At 39.3% G+C, this 24,037-nt stretch overlaps 1 protein-coding gene across 1 annotated transcript; it reads left to right on the forward strand.

The window, feature by feature from the left end:
* The first annotated feature begins 2,522 nt into the window (after positions 1–2,522).
* On the forward strand, positions 2,523–18,245 carry LOC106545764 (uncharacterized). The gene is made up of 8 exons (XM_087713350.1): positions 2,523–2,943; positions 3,714–3,823; positions 4,329–4,376; positions 5,981–6,064; positions 7,887–7,955; positions 10,364–10,457; positions 12,750–12,820; positions 16,638–18,245. The coding sequence occupies exons 1-8, from the start codon at positions 2,870–2,872 to the stop codon at positions 18,035–18,037; spliced, it is 1,950 nt and encodes a 649-aa protein (XP_087569476.1). The 5' UTR covers positions 2,523–2,869; the 3' UTR covers positions 18,038–18,245.
* Positions 18,246–24,037: the final 5,792 nt, after the last annotated feature.

Below are 24,037 nucleotides of genomic sequence, written 5' to 3' on the forward strand. Positions count from 1 at the left end.
AATGCACTCCTTCCCCTTTCCAGCTTTCAGTACTAAAACAGCAAGCTCTCTCTCCTTTCCTTCCTATAAGAAGAAATTTTTCCCCAAATTATACATATAGCCCAGATGTTTGTCTGCATGTATTTGTGTGCCTTTGTTAGAACATTTGCAAAAGCATTCTTGCTAATCGGGTGAGTTTTGAAATTATTACCAAATACACAGAAATCACAAAACTCCTTTTTCGACCATGCACAAATGCAGCAACGAACTATGTGTTAACATAACTTTTAAATTATATTGCTGACCTTGCAAACAAGCTCTACAAGTTTCTCTCTCTCTCCCTCCCTCCCTCCCTCCCGTGTGTGTGTGTGTGTGTGTGTGCGCGTGTGTGTAAGTGAATGAAACATATGCTGGGAGATGGAGTGACATAGAAAACATAAATGAAGTCCTATAAGAGCAGGAGGAGGATGCTGGAATGAATATTCCATTTGACTCTAAATCAAAAGCAGGACAGAATTTAAAAATTATATAATCTTGAGGCAAAGTTTTCCAACATAACATTCTGCAACTGCATATTTATTTGTTGTTGATATTCTACAATAAACAGGGATATCTGGCAAAAAAGACATGACAAAATGATTATTGGAAAGGCTCATATAATCAATTTGGATTGTAGTAACAAACTAGTTCAAGAATAGAAGCAATGGTTGACTATACAAAAACTATTAACTTACAAATTCCCAAATATTGTTTTTTATATGATACTTTTTCTCAGATCTTTAAGAAAAGCTTAGGTTCTGATGTCATAATGACCCCAAACTTTCCATTGGCTATGAAACTGTTACACAGTAGGGGAAAGAGCAGCTTTGGGGTGCTGGTAACTTCAAATGCCCAGCCAGCCAACAGGTGGAACCAAGAACATACAGGCAATCTCTGGATGAGCCAAGGTAAGGAGACAAATGACAAGAAAGAAAGAAACTCTGCAGAATATTGTGGAATATTACATAGGTTAGGTTTTTTTTTTCTCACTCTGTTTTCTAGAGGTGTTAGACTTCTCTTAAATCCAATCAGCAAAGTCTCCCTGCTGATTGAAAATAATAGAAGATGGAAAATTGAACATCTCTGGAAGATAACAGGTCCAGGAAGGCTGTTTTAAGGAGGAAGATAACTTGGGTTCACAGAGTCAAGAAAACAGGAAGTAAGGCTGAGACAATGTTTTGAGAAACCAAAGTTATAATCATTCTTTAGGAGAATTCTCTTTTAGTCTCTCAAATGGAAGGCAAATTTCAGCATTCCCAAGAAACCCACATGTCACCACGAGTCCCTTAGTGTCCCAGTTTTTATATAAGCAAAATATTCCTAGATCCTCACTGGCATTCATCTGTTTACCCAAATTTAGGTTTCAACTCAATTTCTTACAAAATGACTCTCTGATCTTCCAGATACTTAATTAAAACTTTAGGAAATAGGAGTGATGGCACTGAGTCAACAAATGGCTTCTGTCAGCCCAGATATATTGACAGTAGGGGTTTACCACTTCCTCATGCACCTCTCTCTCCAGGGATTGTGATTAATTCATGGAGTAGAGTAGTAACCAAGTAGTCAATCAAAAATATGCCTAGCTCACTATTGGAAGAAGTAAGAATTTAATGAGATCAACCCTAAATGACAACTTGGAACTCAAGAATGCAGATAAGATGAACAGTTTCTAATTACTGCAGGCAGCAATACCACTAGTACTTAGACTTATATACTACTTCATAGCACTTTACAACCCTCTCTAAGTGGTTTACAGAGGCAGTATATTCCCCCCCCCCAACAATCTGCATCCTCATTTTGCCCACCTGGGAAGGATAGAAGGCTGAGTCAACCTTGAGCTGGTCAGGATTGAACTGCTAACAGTCATTAGAATTAGCCTGCTATGCTGAATTGTAACCATTGTGCCACCACAGCTGTCTAAAATTAGACTGTTAAGATTAAAATCTATGCCATAAAAATCACATGGGCCCTTCGTCTTAATTAAAATGATAGTTAATGAATATTTGTTGTGAGTGAGAAGCCCCAATGCCTCATTTGTTTTCTATAACATTGTATATAATAGCAATACTGAATAGAGGAACAAACAGCTGAAATGTCACTGCTCCCTTTAGCAATAGCAATAGCACTTACTTATAAACCGCTTCACAGTAATTTACAGCCCTCTCTTAAGTGGTTTACAGAGTCAGCCTATTGCCCCCAACAATCTGGGTCCTCATTTAACCAACCTCAGGAGGATGGAAGACTGAGTCAACCTTGAGCTGGTGAGACCCAAACTGCTGGCAGCCAGTGATCAGCCTAAGTAGCCTGCAAGACTGTATTCTAACCACTGCTCCCCCACGGCTCCTTTATATAAAATAATTATTTCATTAAACCTACAACTATACATGTATGGCAAATTTTAGCTGGAGTAGGACATGTCAAGGACATATTCATTTCCAGGACCCACTGAAACTGGAGATCCTATGAAGATGATCTTCTGATGTAACGTAGGCATGACCGACCCATCAACAGCTATAAACCAGTAAACTTTTTAGTGGAGGGAAAAGGGGGTAATGATTGGCATTTTCCAAGCCAAATTTCTGAACAATTTTAGTTTATTCTTGGTCAGCCATTCATGCCTTCTCTTGGCCAGTTCCTTGGACTGGATGGTGGGATTGTGGTTGGACGTTTTATGTGGCACATCGTTCTATTTCTTGGCCTGCAGGATCTGTTTCCACAGCACCCACCTTCTGCTGTACAGCCAAGGGTGCGGCCATGATCAGCCCCAGAAGCAGATCAGAAACACTGTTCCCCTTGAGGCTGCAAGTTTCCTTCCACGTCTCTGCTATCTGTTCCTGCACAGAACAGACCAATGGCTGCTGTGCCAGACTATTATAAGCTTTTAGATATTCCTCGGGATGCCTCTGACAACGATATTAAAAAAGCGTAAGTCTTTGAGTATTCTTCTCTCTAAGCAGTTTTATTCTGAAATGAACACCAAGTTTAAAAGTTACAAAAAACTTTTTAAAAAACACCATGCTCTGACATTTACAATATTTATTCTGGTAGTTAATGAGTAAAAGATGTCAAATTATTAGTGCTTACATCTACCTAAATAGATACCCTTTTAAATAAATATTTGTTTAGAGTTTTTATAAATGAGGCTTCATAGCAACAGCACTTAGGCTTATATAGTGCTTTACAGCCCTCTCTAAGCAGTCTACAGAGTCAGCATATTGCCCCCATCAATCTGGGTCCTCATGTTACCGACCTTGGACCTTGGAAGGCTGAGTCAACCTTGAATCCCATCAGGATCGAACTCCTGGCAATGGGCAGAGTCAGTCTGTAATTCTGCATTTTAACCACACAGTTCTCCTAGATTCAGTTGTTAAACTTTCAAATGGAATCTATGGGAGATCAGAAATCTATTCTCTTGCTGATGCAATGAAGTACAATCACAAATATTTAGTCAATACTGAAGATGTCACTGATAGCAAAAGGCTGGATGCCTCATATTCCTTTGGTAATTTTCAGTTAGCTAACTGGGAAAAGAGATGGGACAAAAAATGGACACTAGTAACCTGAATCTGTCCTACCTTCTGAGAAATAGTATTCTTCTTAAATCCAATAGTTTCTTTAGAGATGGTGGTTTACTATTGGTTATTGAGATATGGATTTCTAACATTTTCTTTGTTTTGCCTTTGGGGGCTTTGTAGGTACAGGAAAAAAGCTCTGCAGTGGCACCCAGATAAAAATCCAGAGAGGAAAAATTATGCTGAACAAAAGTTCAAAGAAGTTACAGAAGCTTATGAAGTGCTGTCAGATAGTAAGAAACTTCCTGGCTCTGTTTGCCCAATCTCTCTCTCTCTCTCTCTCTCTCTCTCTCTCTCTCTCTCTCTCTCTCTCTCTCTCTCTCTCTCGCGCGCGCGGGTGGGCTCTCCCTCTCTCCCTCTTCCGCTCCCCCTCCCTCCCCCAGGTTATATAATCAATCCTTTGATGAGCACAACAATGCTTTTTTATGTTATGGATGAAAACTTATCTAATCTTATGTTTATAATATAGTACTGACAGCCTAAACTGCAGTTATTACTGACATAATTTTTACTTTTTTATTTTCAATACTTTAAGTCTTCTAAATAATAGAGTGTTCATAAGTTTCAGTCATGTTACATAACTATTACTGTGTTGAAATCAGCACTGAATATATATCAGGGAGAGGAGGAACTCACATCAGTGCAGGTGTGGATGAATCCTAAGTCAGAAATTTTGTGGACCAACACGGAATAGTAATTTACTTGGGGGGTAACCAAATACATGACTTTCTTTTTTAGGGGCCAAGAGAGAACGTTATGATTGCTATGGGGATGGACTCACAACAGGTGAGGAGAAGCTCTTCTACCATCTAACCTATTCATCTCCCATACTGCCCAAATCAATTTTGTACCCAGAAAAAGGGCCCAAAACCATTATCCATGCCTCTTTTCCTATGACACTAAGCAGGTTTGAGGTCATACCTGCAGGACATAAATACAAACATCTGCTTGTATTGTAAAATTTACAACATTGTAAATATTGTAATGTCTATTTGTCAATGCATATTTTATGAATGTTTCAATGTAGAGTACCTCCAGCGCTTCCAGTTACAAATATTATGTAATTATTCTGCTATTTCCCCCCTTAACATTTTGCCAGGAAATTAAAATAAAAGGATGACCAATGGGAAACAAATGAGAGGGGTCTAAGCAGTTACATTTGGCTGCAGTTATTTGGGAAGATGCTAGAGGCAGAAGATCATTTTTGTGATAATGGCAAAGGAATCATTTCCTTCTGCACAGAAGATGACAAAGGAAAACCATTCCTATATTTTTCCAAGAAATCCATATGGACAGATAAGATAAAGTAGTTGATAGTACAGTATTTGGATTATGGGATCCTTGAGTCAGATGACACTCAAAAATAATATTGAGGAAGAGCTGAAGAACTTTAAGAGTATTAATGGTGTTTATAACAGTCTTCAGGATGTCTAATTGCTGATATTGTCATACTAACACCGAATTACAGTGGGTGCATTGAACATAAGCATGAACACGGCAAGCTCCACATAGTAGAAGAAGGAATGAATTGACTTCACATTGATATCTTAGGTGTCAGTGAACCAAAATGGACTGGAGTTGGATCAGTGGTAGGTTCTGGATCCCGTTGCAACTGGTACAGTTGCAATGGGGCTTGGTGCATGAGCAATGCACACATGCATCCTTACCTCTTGCAATGCCTCCGTGAGCCTCTGCGATGCTCCAGCTGCTCGGCGGAGCATCGCACAGGCACCATGAGCTCTGTGCACATGTGCGGAAGCTCCGAAAAGTTCAAATACAGGTAAGGAGCTCGGGTGGATAGGCCCTCCAGAGCACCGTACAGGAACGGTACCTGGTGCTCCGGGCAGGCACCGGTATGCCCGTACCAGGGCGTACTGGCTGCAACCTATCACTGAGTTGCACTCTCATTGAAGATTATGCTATTTATTAGTGAGAAGACAAAAAATAAAGAAGAAAGGGTTTTTTTGTAATTGGAGAGAATATAGAAAAGATTGTACTTGGGTCAGTGTATTTGGTCAGTGACCAAATAATAGCAATTATACTTTGTGGACAAACCTTAATACGACTATTATCGAATTTGATGCTCCAGTGGTTGATGCAGAAGAGGAGGCTGATGAGTTTTATGGTCAAGTTTAATCTGAAATGGACAGAAATGCAAACAAGATGAGCTACATTTGGTTGGAGAGTGGACTGTATGCCTAGGAAAAGAAAAAAAAAATTCTTATTGAACCGTGGAACTCTCATTGGACTTTAACATGAGATAAATTTATCTTAATTATATAGCTATTCTCTGGGAATTACTGTATCCCATTTTTGTTTGTAGAAATTCCACACTGAGAGGAATTCAGGAAAGCAGTGATAAGTTGCATATAATATTATTTTCCCTTCAGTTCCTGAAGAAGAATTGAGATTCACTTTCCGCAGCCCATGGGATGTTTTCCGAGAGATGTTTGGGACCTCAGACTCCTATTCTGGTAAACTTTAATCTTATTAGAAGTCTCTTACATAGCTAAGATTCAAAATTTGTTACTCAGAGTTATTGTCTTGAAGGAATGGCTTTCTATCTGACAAGGGTATTTCAAATTCTTTCCCGTAACGGCTTTTCTGGTCAACCAAGATTTTCCTAATCCCCGTCTTCTACTAACTGTGTTATTTAAGGTTAGTAAGAATTATTATCACAAATATCTGAACAACACCAATTCTGTATTATGTGAAATCATTAATTCTGCTTGATATAATATCTACCTCTCCTTTCACTTTGAGCCTTCTCTCATTTGTATTTTGTAGTGGCATCTCAATGATTGGCAACTTCTGTTTTATCATAACACTTTCTCTCTATTTTGTCTCCCTTTCATAAGAGAAAACATCTTACCTTATCTGTTCTTTCTTCCTTAAACCCTTACAGAACCACGGTGTGGTTAGGGTGGGTGTAGAATGAATTGTATGAGTTATGCCTATTTGGAAAACCGTCATCAGTATAATCCACTCTTCTACCAATGTTCTGCAGTTTCTAGGAATCCACTTTGAATGTGGATTTGGAGGTGTAGAAGACAGGGCTTTAAAATCAATGAAAATCCCACAGAACATTGATTACACTGCCATGAAATTATTGGGTTTTTTTTGGAAATAAAAACAATATTTTTGATGAATATTTCCTATTTTTGCACTCCAAGAAATATCTGCTGTAAGTTTTAGATCAGAGAACATCCATTCAAGGTGTCCCAAAGATACTTTTTCAGGAGGCAACTGGACTTTCTGGGTTTTTTTGAAGATGTTACACTTCTCATCCAAGAAACTTCTTCAGCTCATTCTGGATGGTGGGGAAACTGAAGAAACCACTTGAAAGGATTTATATTCCTTGCAGACAGCTGGTCATTTGCATGTTTTAGAGAGTCATTGAGTCAATTGGGAGGTTTATCTATGTCCTCAGGGTCAGCTGAGTAGTGCAAATGAGTGTGAAGACTTCTTGGCAGCAGGATATTTTCTGCCCTGTTTTCTCTTTCCTATGAAGATCCTGAGGAGACAGAAAACCCCCAAGTGGCCTCAATGATTCTCTAGCAACATGCAAATCACCAGCTGTCTGCAAGAAATATAAATCCTTCCATTCCCCACCATCCAATCAGAGCTGAAGAAACTTCTTGGATGAGAAGCGAAACATCTTCAAAGAAAAGACAAGGAAGTCCGGTTGTCTCCTGAAAAAGCGCCTTTGGGTCAACCATGACCTGGATGACTGAGAATCTCCACAGAAATTCATACAAGGTAGTCTTTGACCTACAGCCATTCATTTAGCTACTGTTTTCAGGACTGAAAAATTGACTTATGATCAGTCCTCACACATATGACCATTGTAGCATCTCCATAGTCATGTAATAACAATTTGGGTATTTTGCAACTGGCAAGTATTTACAACAGTTGCAGCATCCCGGGGTCCTATGATCAACATTTGCAACCTTCCCAGCTGGCCCTGACAAGCAAAGTCAAGGGGGGGGGAGGGAAAGCTAGATTAACTTAATGAGCACATGATTAACAATTGCAGTGATTCACTTAAAAATTGTGGCAAAAGATGTTATAAAATTGGGTGTAACTCATTTAACAACCACCTTGGTTAGCAATAGAAATTCTGGTATTAATTGTGATTATAAGCTGAGGCCTATCGGTATACTTTTTTGTTCAGAGGCAAGGGGAAGGAGATCTGGCGTAAGAGAAATGAAATAGCCTATGATTATTCAGAACAAAAAATGGGAAGAACTTGCTGTTCCTTTTAGATAGATTATCCACTCTCCTCTTCTTTTTCAGCCAACAAAGAAGATGTCCCATGGTACTTAAAAGGCCCTTTATTTTCCATCTCCATTTCAGAAGATTCAGGTAGGATGTGGCCAAACCTCTTTCATTAAGACATGGATTAACCACAGCATAGTAATTCAATTTATATAGTGTGCTAAACCTTCTGCGGCAATTTATAGATCTTAAAACCTAGATTTAAGTATTATGGACACTCATCATCAATAACACTCATCATATTAGAGCTTAAGTATAATATGTAAGTTTATCTTGCCCTGGTGGATCATCCCTTTCTAACATATTCCTGTTATAGGGATGACCCTATTTTTCTTCCATTCTCATGTCAGATCAGACTACCGGTAGTTGCTATGTGAATGCATTAATGAATAGGATAATAAAGTGTAAATAATTGTTTTCAATGATTCTGAAAACAATTTGGATATGTCTGGGCAGTACTTTAGTCACAAGGAGTCAGATCGAAACCTTTTAGAGGTTTACCTGTGGAAAGATTTAAGTACTTACAAGGCTGCAGAAGATACAGATCAATAACTAGTGTTTTGTAAAGTAGTGTGTGTGTGTGTGTGTGTGTGTGTGTATAGACACACACACAGAAACACACACACACACACACACACACACACACACACACACATTACATATATACATGCTGTGACCGGACTTGATGGATAGATCGGTCTGTCTGTCTGTCTGTCTGTCTGTCTACTTATCTATCTATCTATCTATCTATCTATCTATCTATCTATCTATCTATCTATCTATCTATCTATCTATCTATCTATCTATCTATCTATCTATCTATCTATCTCTATCTATCTATCTATCTATCTATATCTATCTATCTATCTATCTATCTATCTATCTATCTATCTATCTATCTATCTATCTATCTATCATCACATTTAGAAACTGCACATCTCCCTCACCGAAGGACTCTGGGCAATGTACAAATAAAAAGTTTAAAAGCATAAAAAGCTAATATTAAAAAAATTCAAATACAGGCAAATATGGTTAAAATTTGACATTAAATATCAGTTAAAAGATGGGGGACTTTAAAGTGTTAATCAGCCCCCTAACTGCCTGCTCCTCAGTGAACCCCAAGCAAGATGGCAGAGCCATGTTTTCAACCTTTCCAGAAGGTCAAATGAATGGAACCTGCCTCACCTTTGGGGGAAGAAGATGCTACAGGATGGGCGCAATGTCAGAGAAGGCTTTCTTCCTGAATTCCACCACTTAAAATTCTTTAATTGATGGAGTTTGCAATCTACCTTCCCTGCCTGACAGGGCCAGACAGGCTGATGTAATGGGATGAAGATGGTTCCATAGGTAATCTGGCCCCATGCTATAGAGGGCTTTAAAGATCATAACCTACACCTTGGATTGGACCTGGAAGCAAAGTGGCACCAAACGCTGAAGAGTTGATATATGCACCATTCTTTGGTTATCCATAATTGTTTGCATCACCTCATTTTGTACCAGTTGAATCTTCCAGATAGTTTTCAAGGGCAGCTCCATGTAGAGTACAATGGCAATAGTCCAAATGGGAGATTATTAGGACATGAGTGAGCAAGCAAAAAGCCTCCCTATCCAGAACAGGAAATGCTTGTGAGATGTTCATAGGAGAGAAGGAGGAGGCAATCAGCGATGTGGGATGGATCTGCCATAATGGTCTTTTTACCAAGGAAGGAGTGGGAAAAATATTAAGCAAGCAACTAAAGCAGGAGAAGAATGGGCTTGGCCAGTGAAGGAGAGAGAAAAAGGGAGACCAAACAAGAATATAATTGTGTTTCTACTTAAGAAAATGAGAAGAAGGAAAAAAACAGCAGGGTTTGGGTAGGTTTTTTTTTGGGGGGGGGCGAATTTCCTAGACAATTTAAATCTTAGATAAAAGCTTGAAAAAAATATTACATATCAACCGAGCAGTAAAATAAAAAGTAATGGTGTTTTCATGAATGAATATTGCTAAGTGGATAAAGTAAAATATCTCTGATTCACAGGGAGGGTTTTGTTTTGTTTTTAAATTAATACTTTTAGTTTTAATGACTAATAACTAATCATTATAAATCTTAACTGCTTCCTACTAGAATATAATATTTATAGGGTTTTAATGTTTTTATTGTACACTACCCAGAGTCATTCCATGAGAGAGAAATGGGTGGTCTCCAAATTTGATATATAAACAAATATAATATTTTTTATTTTCCTCAGTTTTTACTCCCTACAGATTTTTTTACCAATGCATGTAATGTGTTCTGGCCTCTGGACCAACCAACCTGTCCTGATATGATTATTTGAGACCCCTATTCTAGAATCCCAACTCTTCTTGTGCTGATAAGAGTCATAAGGGCAGTCCTTATGCCTCAAGAATGACTGAATGAAATGACGCTGGAAGAAATGTTAAGTAGAGAAATGATCAAAGCAGTGTAACTCACTGTTTACATTCCCAGCAATTCATTTGTCACCTTCCTTTGCAGGTGTTTCAATCACGTTTGGCCCCAAAAGATCTTTATGTTTCTTCACTCTTGATCCTAAAGTCTTCAGTTTTAAAAACATCATCACCAGGAAAAGGTAGGAAATTTATCTCAGCAGTAGAAAACCACAATGCATGTGCTGTGACAGCTGTGATGCCATGTACTGGGGGGTAGTGGGGTGGTAAAGGGAGACTGTCTTAATAAGTCAAACAAATATCATCCTAAGAAAGATGAACATTGGACAGGACTCCAACATCCCGAGTAAACTTCCAAATTAAGCTAAGATTAGAAGTATACAGTAGGCTCACATGCAAAAGACAAGTTATTTCTGCATTACTCTACTAACGGTGAACTGCTTAAAAAGCCAAACAAAACCTCTTCCTAACATTCAGCACAAAACTGAAGTCCAAGGTTCTATTTATTTATTTTATTTATTTATTAGTTTGTCAAACATGTACAGGATAGCAGGTATAAGTATGAACATGGGCATGAACAAACGAAATGAATACAAATAAATGAGGACAGTAGGATAGGAACAGTAGGCATGCTGGTGTGCTTATGCATGCCCCCTTTACTGACCTCTTAGGAATGGGGTGAGGTCCATGGCAGACAGTTTAAGGTTGAAGCTGTGAGGGTTTGAGGATGTAATAACGAAGCCAGGTAGAGCATTCCAGGCGTTGAGCACTCTGTTGCTGAAGTCATATTTTCTGCAGTCGAGCTTGGAGCAGTTTACCATGAGTTTGTATCGATTGTTTGCCAGTGTATTATTGCGGTTGAAGCTGAAGTAATCGTTGACAGGTAGGACATTGTAGCAGACAATTTTGTGTACTATGCTTAAGTCCAACCACAGGCAGCCCAGTTCCAGATTGTCCAAGTCCAATATTTCAAGCCTGGTGGCATAATGAATTCTATTGTGAGCAGAGAAGTTGAGTACTCTTCTCGTGAAATACCTCTGGACCTACTCGGTCGTATTAATGTCCGATATACAGTGTGGATTGCAGGCAGACGAGCTCTATTTGAGAACTGGTCTGGCAAAGGTTTTGTATGCCCTAGTTAGCAATACTATGTTGCCGGATAAGAAGCTTCGCAAAATTAGGTTAACAACTCTTAATACCTTTTTTGGGAATGCTGTTACAGTGAGCTCTGGTCCAGTCTTTTCCAACTCTTTGAGATGCAATGGATATTTTCTCCTGGATTATCTGTCAGAAACTGTATCTCTGATATTTTGTAAATAAGACTTCTGCTTGTGTTATCTGTAAGATTACCCTGTCTTTTGTGCAGGCGCAAAACGCCCTCTCTCAGCGAACCGATAGTAAACTCGTTAGGAACCCACCATTGGGTTAAACAGATATATCTTCATCCCATATCCTATTTTTTATCTATAAGCAAATCCATAAAACATCAAATTTCAATTTTGGTGTCAGCAAAAAGGCTATAAAGTTGCCAGAAAAGTCAACTTGATCAAATAAATCACTTTATATTTCTTTCTTTTACTCCTAACAGTCCTAATCTTCAATTCAATCAAACAGTGTCATAGGATCTGAATTCTCTTCTTTATCCCATCATACAAAGTTCTTCAAACTTTTAACAAGCATCTTTTGTAGATCCAATAAGAAAATACATTCCAGGTCATTTTGTTAGTTTATCATTTGAATTTCCGTTTTAATTTTTAAAACTTTAGCCAGTTTCTTTTGTGTATCCAATAAAGCATCTTTTCCAAATCATTGGACTATCGGCCTGTCATTTGATGTTCTACTATTGATTCTTTTTTCTCAGATAGAATTTGTTTCATGTCTGTCATGTCTTCATTAACACATTTTAGACATAGTCTATCCATAAAGGCAGACATCATTACTAACAGTGTTGATATTATAATTACTAATTTCTGGGTCCATTCTTCAAAGGTCTCCTTTAATATTTTGATATTATAAGATTTTGTGTCGTTTTGTTAGCCTGGACATTAATCAACATCATGAACAGGCTTGTACATTTCCACCCTCTACTTGCAATCTTTAGTTCCCTCTAGTGTCCACTTTCTAAAATAATCACTTACATTTGTTGGAATTTATAGCAGCCAGGATAAAGTCTGTTTTCCATGAGAAACTGTTTATTTTTTTATTGTTAGTTCCAAAATCTGATAGTAATAAAAATCAATATTCTGAATTTACCTGGACCTTTTATCCAGATAAAAACTTTTATTGATCAAAATCATATTTAGCTTTATGCTCTTTATTTCAAATTCTTTCTTACCTACAGGAAATAAGAAAAGAATTTCCATCCAAAAACTCATTTGGGTAGTAAGATGGCAGCATATAAATTTAATAAACAAACAAATAAAAAATCATATCTGCTTGTCATCTGTTGATTAATGCAACTGTTGGTTTTCCAGGTCCCCCGAGAAAGATTCTGAACCAGTAGAAGGAAAAGAGGAGAGAGAACTGAAATCTGTTGAAGTTCCTGGTAAGGAGTTATGATATTGGAGGTCTGGGAAGAGAAATATATACACAATTTTATTGGAAGTTGCAGAAGAAATAGGGCAAAATATGAGAGTAGAGCCCTTGCAACTTCTCAGACACTGATTGTACGAGCAGTTTTTGACTTACAACAGTTCATTTAGTGACCGTTTAAAATTACAATGGCTGAAAAAAGTGACTTATTACTATTTTTCACACCTATGACTGTTGCAGCATCCCCCAGGTCATATGATCAAAATTAAGATGCTTGGCAACTGACTCATGTTTATGACGGTTATAGTGTCCTGGGATCACATAATCATCTTTTGTGACTTTCTGACAAGCAAAGACAATGGGGAGGCCAGATTCACTAGATAGGTGTGTTACTAACTTTAAAAAACTGCTGTGATTCATTTAACAGCTGTGGCAAGAAAGGTGATAAAATGGGGTAAAACTTAGCAGCTGTATTGCTTAGCAACAGAAATATGGGTCTCATCGGAGTTAGCCATAATTAGGAAAAATTTGGCCTGTGCAGAAGCAGATAGGCTCATCCTCGAATTAAAAAACAAAGGGTAATCAGAATATTATGTAGTTTGGAATAGATTTTATTATTGGTATAAGACAAGGTGACAAGACTGGAACAAATTGTAAATAATGTGATTGGATAGAAGGATAGATAATGTATTAAGCTAATAGCTAATGGACGAGATTTATCTGTATATAATGTGATTGTATGGTCATAACAGCTTTGCTGTGTTGCACTATTTTAAATGTAAAACAATAAAAATATATTTTAAAAAAGAAAGAAATGTGGGTCTCAATTGTCGTCATAAGTTGATGATTACCTGTACTTTTATACTCTATATACATCAAATCTTGTTTCTGTTGTCAATACAGGTGGATTAGACATTCCATAAGCATTCCCTGAAAGTTAAAATTAATTTCTCTTTTGCCACTGAAAATCCATTGTTAAAAAATTCAAAAGATAATTTACCTGATTTAACAGAAAATATATGCACCCCCTTTTTGGCATCAAACAAGATACCTAAAGAAAACTTCGGAAGGAATTGTGTTTATTTTACATTTTAAATTGAGAGTCACTGTAGGCTGGTTTTTTGTAGTAACTGAGTCGCATGTGAAAAAGTTCTTCATGGGGAAAGCAAAGCTATGAAGAAGGAACATTCTTGAGCTAGAAGGCAAACTTTGCTCATTAATGGCTTGTGACTTCCTCCCTGAGCAAGTACAGGTAATCCTCATTTAGTGACCATAGTTGAGACTGAATACTTGGTTGCTAAGCAAAGCAGGCACTAAATGAAACTGTGATTGTGCTTATGATCAGCTAGTTCAAGTAAGACAGGCAGAAACTATTAGTGGAAGGTGGATACCCAGGCCCTAGCCTAGCCAAATACAAACCATTACCTTAAATTGCATCCAGAAACTTAGTGTAACTTGTGAAGCAGAGGTAAAACATGGCAGAACTGCCAATGACCAATATGTACACATGCCATTGGATTCTTGCAGTCTCATGTAGATCAAACTATAGTAATTGAGAGATGATGAGCAACTGCCAGTGGGCCTGTGGAACACAAAGTGGGATGGAGCCCATTAAATGGTTCATGTGATGTGGGGGTTATTATATTTTATTAATTTATTATATGATTATTCTCTTTTATTAGTTCTATTGTGTTAGATATGAGGTTTATATTCCTGTAAGCTGCCTTGAGTTGCCATGTGCGAATATATAAATTTCCTAAAATAAAGTAAATAAACTACTTTCAGTCTATCCTGTTAAGAATGCAGCTGGCACAATAACCACAGCTGTGCAAAAGACCTGGGTCCTGGCCTGCTCTTTATGCAGGAGTTGTGAGTCCAAGAGCACCCCCAAATTGCTTGCCTGCTCTTTGGAGAAGCACAATCCCATCAAGAGCTACTGATGGTACAGTCATAGAGTGAGTCTGCTTCTGAACCCACCGGCATGTGTCTTGTTTGGATTGAGCCTGATTCTGTATTCTTACGGCTTCCGGATACTCAGTCTTCCACCACATTTCACAGAGGATCCAGGGTAGAAATATATCATCACACATTAATGTCACTTCATTCTAAACTGGTGCATGCCATCTCCCAGCAATTTTGTGTCAGCATTCAGCAGGAGAGGGAAAAAGACTGAATCATGAGGCACTCATTCCAACCTCTCTCCCTGCTCCCACCACCCTCTTGACTTTCAAGTGGAAGTGAAACCATCATAACAACTGGCTTCCACTTTCCAATTCATGCAGGCAGTCCGGAAGGATACTGTGGTTGACAGTATCAAAAGCTGCTGAAAGATTTAAGAGGACCAAAATGGTCGTGCCATCTGATACAGGTCTTGACATGCCAAGAGTCAGATAATCTGCATCTTTTTGAGTCCCTTATTGTTTCTTACCTTTTTATATTCATATTTTGTTCCATATTTCATATTACATTAAGAAATGTAATTAGGCGAATGTGTAACCTGTAAGGAGATAGCTACGGTAATGGACAGCTTTTCAGATTACTCTTGGAAATTTACTTCTCAAATGAAGCAGTTTTTAAAATTTGGTATAAATGAAGTAGAAGGACCTATTCCTCTTCTCCCTTCCCCTCCTCCATTCATTATGTTGAAATAATGAGACTAGCCCACATCATCCAGTGAGCTTCTGTGGCTGAGGGTAAATTAAAATCTTGGTCTCTTTAGTGTCAATCTATCATATTAACCACTGTCCCAAAGTGTCACAGAAACCTATGTGGCTGAGGTGGGAAGAGAACTTGGGCCTCTTTAGTCCTACACATGACCTTACCAGTGTATTCACTCATTTGCAGATTCAGTTGCAAAAATCATGGCTGCAATGAACCCTGAAAACACATTGTTGAGCGGACAGATTCAACATATTTGTTTTCTGGAGTCATGGAAGAAAGTAGAAAAAAAAGACAAACTCTTCCAGTCCCCCAGTCACCAAATTGGAGGGTTCTTTTCTGTTATGGGAAAGAAAGCCAGTTTACTATCAGAGGCAAACTGTGTAAATACTTCTCTACATAATTGCTTTTATTTGATCGGATATGTTCTTGGTTCACTGTAGACCATGGATGATCAACCTTTTGGCTTGCTTGGGTCACATTGAATGAAGAAGAATTGTCTTGGGCCACATATAAATATATATAATACAGTGAATATATATAAATATCCCTAAAAATCAAATAATAGTGTTCAAAAGTTTAAGATCTTGTGGGGCTGCATTACTAACTGTCCGGGGCAGCATGCAGCCTGAAACCCATGGTTTGGACATGCCCGGTGTGAACTTCACAAAAATTTTATGAAGGTCTGGCATGATAAGAGGAATCTCTCTCACAAGAACTAGAAATGCTGTTCTTCGAATCTGCCAAATATTAAACAACTGATCCCCAAGAATAAAACTTGTTGATAAAGGAAGGGGTGATGCATGCTGTTCTTCCATCATGAAAGGGAAGTTAATGGATTTACAGCAGTGGTGCCCAATCTTTCTGGCTTCACAAATTGGCGGCAATGGCGGCAGGGGTGGTGTTGGGGATGGTTTCCCATGCACAACCTAGATTCCACACATGCCCAAATGAAGTTTCGTGGCTACCAACCACTTTGCGCAGCCCAATTCCCAACAGACTGTGGACCGGTACTGGTCTGCACACCAGGGATTCGGAGCCCTTGATTTACACGAAAGAGAAAAATTTGTTCCCCACCTCTTTCTATCAGTGAGATCATTAGAAGTGCCTAAATTATCTGCTTTCTGTTTTGTTTTGTTTTAACCCAATGACTTGTGTTTCTATGGTTGCAGATGAGGAAGAAAGCAAAAAGATAAAAGCAGTGGACAAAGGAATACAGGCAGAGCCTGAGTCTATACCAGAATGCAAGGAGCATTGTGAATGTTGTTTGGAAGATAAGTCTGAGTCTGCTGATGAAGAAGATGAGTCCCTGGATGAATATGAGTCCTATGATAGATGGAACAGCCCCTGCAGGGGATATGAAGCTGGGAAGCAGGAGGAGCAGGAGGAGGAGCAGGAGGAGGAGCCTTATGAATATCCTTCCTCATCCCTATATGACTCTCAGTATGGCTCTAGTCCCTCCACTGTTTATGGCATGACTTCTGCAAGTACATCTCCCCAGTACTATGTAAAGAAATATGGGTCACATTATACATATATCGCCTCTCCTATATATGAGCCCACGAAAGCTTATGAACTGTATGATCCACAATATGGATGGTCCCCCGGCGATGACTCACAATATGAATATGAATTCTCTCCTCCGCCTGAGTCACAATATATATATGAAACTTCCTTGGGGCACAAGTCTCAATATAGCTACGATGGCCATTCTCCATATGAATGGCACTATGAATATGAGACTCCTCCAATATATGAAATGCAAGATGAGGACAAAACCTCCCCAGAATATGAGTCACCCTATGAATGTGATTGTTCTCCTACATATGACTGGCCCACACAGCAGAATGAGTCAGAGATCAAAGATGCTTCAACTCCTGAATATGAGATCCCCGCTAATTGGAACAAACTGCAGAAGAATTGCAGATCCCCTCTAGGGAACACTGGCTTAGAAGACAAACCAGACCCTTCTTTTAGAAGTAACAATATTCCCCAAACACTGAAGGGATTATCAGATGAAAGTAAGCATAGTGAAGGAATGCCCAACTCAAGTAGAGGCACTCCTCCAAATTCTCCCACGGGTTCTGATGAGCAAGGCAAAAACCCACAGACCCAGCCACCAAATGGAGTAAGCAAACTATCATCGGATAATACAGATGGGATCCTCAGTGGCGTGAGGAAATTTTTGGATGGAACAAGGAAGCTCTTAGGTAGAGGGAACCATCTTCCAAAAGATCAATCACCAGAAGGAACCAAATGGGCCAGCCAACTTCCAAGCATAAACAGCTCACCCCAGAGGGGGATGAGGCCATTGCATGGCAGTGGAGGCTGTCTTCTGCATGGGAACAACCTGTTTTTAGACAATCTCAGCAAGCCAAGAAGGCAGAGGAGCCCAGGAATGAGCCAAGGAATCCCACCACTTCTCTCAAGAAGAGGCTATTGTACACGAGCTGGAATGACACCTCGTCTTCCAGATATTTCAAGCAGGTTCCCGGGCTCTGTAAATAGGTTTCCAGGCAGGGGCAACTTCTCTTCCTTGACTCCCCATTCCAGCTCTACCTATAACTCCTAAACTCAGGAGTCTGTTATAAATCTTGGAGATCTGGATAGGTGCTTAATAAAGGGTGGAAGTAGAAGTCTTCCTTCCAGTCCGCATTTACTGTAATTTCATGAAAAACTAGGCTCATAGAAATACTGTAAGCCAGCAACCCAGGAAGTTTTGACCAAGTTACTTAGAGTAGTAAAAAAAAAGTTGCATGATCTGTATACTTGTATGTATCTATATTAGTAGTTAATATTGTATTTCAAATTCTGTGAGCAGATGCTGTTTGAGGAGCATTTCCAAACAGAACACAGTGTGTGTGTGTGTGTGTGTGTGTGTGTGTCTGTCTGTCTGTCTGTCTGTCTGTCGGCCATTTCGGTCTGAAAACTGCTTAGTTCAGAAATTGATATTGAAGCAGAGGATCATAAGAAATTATTGGTACTATGAATAAGCATTTCTCCATCTTTATTTGGATCAGAGTTCCTAGAATCTGAATTGTAAAGGTTACCACGATAGAATGATAACCACTGATATCCATTGGTAATCTGCCTTTTAAGATTGGGGTAAAAAGCAGTAATGAAAGCAACAAAGACTTTTGCAGGGAACTACAAGGGTTACGAGTTGAACTGTGATCCAAAGTTAAGTGTAGTGTAGCTTGCGCGCAGGTGTTTATGCAACAGAAAAAATCCACTAAAAAAAGAATTTACTTCAAGGTAAGTGAGTTTTCATAACATAGCAATTTTTTAAATCCCACACAATTTAATTGGAGAAAATCAAAAACATCTTAACTCTCTCATCAAGATTAGCAGGACATAAGAGTACTTAATGTTACCAAATTATTTTTTTATATGAAAGTCAAAATACTCAGGATTCAGTTTTAAAGAAATGCAGTTTGCAAGTTGTGTCCTGTTCTTCCTTGGCACCAGCATATTGATAGGAGATCCTCCATCTTTTCAGGAATTGCACAAGATGCTGTAATTTTCTGAATTTGTACTTAGGAACTACATAAAACATCTTTTTGTAATCAAGGTTTAAGGTTTAAGTTATCTGGCTTTATTATCATCATAAAGGATCACTGCGATGGACAGTGGGGGAGCGTGTTTGGATAGGTTTGTCTGAATTGTATTTTCAATCTGTTATTTTCTGAGCCATAATTGGTTGTCTACCTAGGTCTTGATGCAGATTAGAGGGAAAAGGATGCATTATTAAATATTAACTAGTCATTTGACAGAAGAGGGGACATGTGTCGATACTTTTCCACATTTAAATCAAAGATCAAGAACATCCATGTAAAGATGGGAGGAGCCATGTCGCAACGATACATTGTTTGGATTTGGCTGTCTGAATCCATCGATGACACTTTTGCCCCTGGACGGTCCGGCAGGACCTAAACCGTCCCGAAGTGATGGTGACTGGGAAGACAAGACCTTGCTGGTCGCAGGGATATCGCAAAGTCCCTGATCAACCCAAGGGGAGAGCTTCCAACCAGTGGCAAACAGCCAGCTTCCCCCCTCCCCCGGCTGACATAGTTGGAGACCACTCCACAGAAGAGAGAATGAAACAAAAATGTTTCTACTGGTGAGGGGTTTTTTTCTTTTCTTTTAGAAGATTGCCCTAAGGAACTCTTTTCTTAAGCTTAATTAGTCCATTAAGCAAGAACAAAGTGGCGTACTTAATCCCCATTGGACTGCCTTAGAAAGTTTTTCACTCTTGCTTGTAATCTTTTGTGGATTGAGTGATCGTAACGCTTCTGTTTTTTCCGCCTGAGGTGAAGGGATCTCTTTTTTCCTTATTTTCCTTTACCACTTTAACTTTTTTGGTTTAAATTGAAACTCTTTTTACTTCAATAAATTTCTTCTTCTACTTGTTGCAATATTATATTGGAGATACTTAAGGAAAGAGGTTTTTAAAAAGGATCGAATCTGCCACTTGAAAGCCCAAATCTGAAGCTTTTTTTCTTTTGCTGCTGTAACAACTGTTTTCTTTGTTCACTCTTATCTGACTATACTGACTGTAACTGCGCAACAAAAGAACTTGGAACATCTCTTTAAAACCTGATAAGTCTCAAGGTTACAAATAGTGGTGTATGGAAAATACCTTGACAAGAATTGGAAAAGGAAAGAAAAATTTTAGAACCCTTTTTCTTTGAAAACCATAAAAGAACATTCGTCTAAAATAAAAATAGATATATTCTTCAAAATCTGTGATAGGCTAGGGTGGCAGATTGTACCTAACCCCTCTTCTTGCTCTTTTCCTATATTATTCCTTATTCTAAAAAATGGAGCAATACTCGGATGAAGAAAACTTGTTAATTCAAAACATTTTGGCTGGACTTCAAAACATCAGAGAAGGATTCGAGAGATTCTACAAGAAATGGGACAGGCTATGGGATATCACAGAAAAAGATGATGGGGTTATAGCCCCAGAAATTAAGGAAGTGAATGGAAATATAGAAAACAAAGATAAGAACTTTGATGAACTTATAAATGGAGTAAACGTGAGTGAAAGTGGAAAGAAGGGAAGCTGGGAAAGTGACTTTGATAATTTGGTGTTCCACCCCAATCTTCAAGATGTAGGAGAAAAAGAAAGAGCAAAAACGATGGAGGTAATAAGACAAATCTATTCAGAAACAAACCTGACAACTAAAGTTAAGCTTACATTAATAACAACTCAAGGGCAACAAAACTACATGACAGATTGTTTAAGCTTCAATGTGCAGAGAGAAGTTTTAAACCCTGGAAAGGTTTTGGATATAGAATTGACACAAAAACTGGCAAGAGATGAAAGGCTATTTTGTTACTGGAAAGATACTGGTTAATAATGCCAATTGATGGAAAAAAGCTAGTTAATATTTGACTGATTATTAAGTAGAGATGATCGTATCTTTTAGAATGTTTTAAATTACCACTGAATGTTTATCCATTAACATAAACTTACTCTAGAAATAATAACTCTAGTTAGGATAAATAACCAGACTACAGAAATACTAACCTACATTCTGGGTGATTGTCAAGTAGAAATGTTAATATTTCTTAGATTGTTTTAGATGTCTAATGTTTATTTTCTTAGCCCTTAATTAACTAATTTGGGATTGAGGGAAAAGTCTTATAAATCTTGTTAATAAATCATTGTTTAAAGACAGTTATAAAGTTATAATATTGTGTGTGCCTGGAGAGGAGAGGTGAGATAATTAGTACATAACTGTCAGGTGCTGCTTCATTTAATAATCAGGAAAGAAACCACTCAACTCCATTCATAGAATTAAGTGTACTTTTACTAATTACAAATGATGAGTAGCAAAGCAAAGCTGAGTCTGAGTAAATTGGTGCGAAAGCAATGGATATCATGTATAATTCAATCCCCTCCCCTTGGCACCCCATTTCATAGTCCAATAATATTTCACCCAACTGTCAGGTGGGAGATATCTTCAAAAAGCATCATCAGGCTGGAATGCTGGACAGTTGGCCTTGGCGGGAAACTCCCTTCTTCCACGTGCACAGAGAGATGGTCAGGACATCTTCTAATAACAATCCTCCAGCACATAATAATTCCCCTCCCAAATACCATGCCCCCCTCTCCGTTTCAATGGCAGCCGAAGCAGCAGCGAAGCAGAGGCTGACATCCTACCCCCCTCCAGAAAAGGGTGGTCACACCTGCAGAAATGAAAGAACACAGACAAACAGACGGACAACATGACACAGAAGAGAGAAAGGGGAAGGGGAAAAGGAAAATTAGCAGTCCATATAGAAATCAGGGCTTGTCAGGGTAAGTAGAGTAGAATTTGCAGAGCAGACGAGGAGCTCGAATATGGGACTTGTCAACCCATGCAGTGTGAGATGGGGGAAAATGTTTCCAAGCCACAAGGTACTGAATATGGTTCCTCCGTTTACGAGAGTCCAAAATCTCCCGGACCTCAAAATGCTGCTCTATCTCTATCAAAAGCGGGGTGGGCAAAGGCGGAAGAGGAGTTCTCAATGGAGAAGTATGTTCAGGTTTCAGGAGATTAACATGAAAAACAGGATAAACCCGGCTAAGATGCTTAGGCAATTGGAGGCAGACGGAAACAGGGTTGATGATCTTGATAATTAGAAATGGGCCAACATATTTTGGGCCCAACTTCTTTGACTTTTGAGTCGTTTGAAGAAACTTAGTGGATAAATAAACCCGATCACCAACCTTATAGTCATAGGGTTTAGACCGTTTCCTATCAGCCTGCCTCTTATATGCACGGTGTGTGGCATCCAGTGCCCAGTGCGTCAAAGGCCACATCTCCCAAAGGTGATCACTCCACTCGGAGAGTGAGGACACTTATGGTTTCTCGCGAGGAATCCCCAGAATGGGCACAAAATCTTGCCCGTATACAACATGGAAAGGGGTAAAGCCCGTGCTACTGTGCACGGAATTGTTGTAAGCCACTTCAGCATGAGGCAACAATTCCACCCAATCATCTTGCTGGTAGTTGATGAAACAACGAAGATATTGCTCCAGCACAGAATTAGTCCTCTCGCAGGCCCCATTAGTCTGAGGATGGTGGGAGGAGCTTAAGCCCTGGGCGGAGCCAATCAGTTTCAGGAACTCTTTCCAAAATAGGGAGGTGAACTGAACACCCCTATCTGAAATGATGCGGTCGGGCACCCCATGCAAGCGATATATATGTGAGATGAACATCTTAGCCAGAGATTTGGTGGAAGGGATCTTGGAGCAAGGAATGAAATGAACTTGCTTGGAGAATAAGTCAGTAACAACCCAGATTACTGTGTTTCCTTGACTCTCCGGAAGTTCAACAAGGAAATCCATAGAGATCTCCTTCCACAGGGCTTCCAGGTGAGCTACTGCCTGGAGCAATCCTTGGGGTTTTCCCGGAGGGCGTTTTGCAGCGGCACAAACGGGACAACTAGCCACATAAGACTCAATGTCTTTTTTCAACGAGGGCCACCAAAATTGTCTCTTAACCAGGTGCAAGGTTTTGACGAATCCAAAGTGTCCAGCCATGCAAGAGTCATGAGCCCGTTGGAGGATGATGGTTCTAATGGACGCAGGGACGTATAATTTTGCACCAATCCAAGCCAATCCATTTTTCATGGTGTATTCATTCATATGTTGTGGAACCATTCATCCTTTGTAAGGGCCCCCTTTAGTTCAGAGATAAAGTCTTTTGTGACCTCTAGCTTAGAAGTTGTCTGACTTCTAGTGACAACAGGAGCAGCCAGACTTCTTGTGGGAATGACAGGTTGGACCACACTGAGCTTTGAACAGTTGTACTGCAGAAGCCTGGACAAAGCATCAGCCATAAAATTCTTCCCTCCCGGAATGTATTTCAAAGTAAAATTGAACCTATTGAAATGTTGAGCCCAGCGCATCTGTTTGGGAGACAGCTTCCTGGGGATTTTCAATGCCAGGTCGTCAAAGTCCAATGAACAGCAAAAGCCTAGTTTTCCCAAATAGCCCAACGTCTCTCAGTGTCGGTCAACTTGCAAGAGGTGTAAGCGCAGGGCTGTAATTTACCTTGGGCATTTGCTTGAAGTAGTACTACCCCCACCGCCACATCACTGGCATCAGCCTGGACCACAAAAGGTGCGTCCATGTCTGGGTGTTTCAGGACCGGTTCCTCTGCAAACAGGCCTTTCAACTTTTCGAAAGCAGCCTGACACTCCATAGTCCAGTTCAACGGTTTGCTAGGTTTTGGCTTAGCTCCTCCTTTCGATTTAAGGAGGTTAATGATAGGGAGAGCTATCTTAGCGAACGAGGGAATAAATTGACGATAGAAGTTAGCAGACCCCAAAAACCTCTGCAATTGCTTATGTGTGCATGGGGCCTCCCATTTGGTGACAGCCTTGACCTTTGCTGGGTCCATTTCTATTCCCTTGTGAGAGATCCGATAGCCCAGGTAATCAACCCTCTCCTGATGAAATTCGCACTTGGACAATTTGGCATAAAGTTCTGCAGCACGGAGTTTCTTCAGAACAGTGCGAACAAGCTTTACATGTTCTTCACATGTTTCTGTGTAAATAAGGATATTGTCTAAATAGA

The sequence above is a fragment of the Thamnophis sirtalis genome, unplaced genomic scaffold (genome assembly GCF_051295495.1).
Source record: "Thamnophis sirtalis isolate CommonGarterSnake01/CBP01778 unplaced genomic scaffold, rThaSir2_p1.2 scaffold_1, whole genome shotgun sequence".
Classification (NCBI taxonomy): domain Eukaryota; kingdom Metazoa; phylum Chordata; class Lepidosauria; order Squamata; family Natricidae; genus Thamnophis; species Thamnophis sirtalis.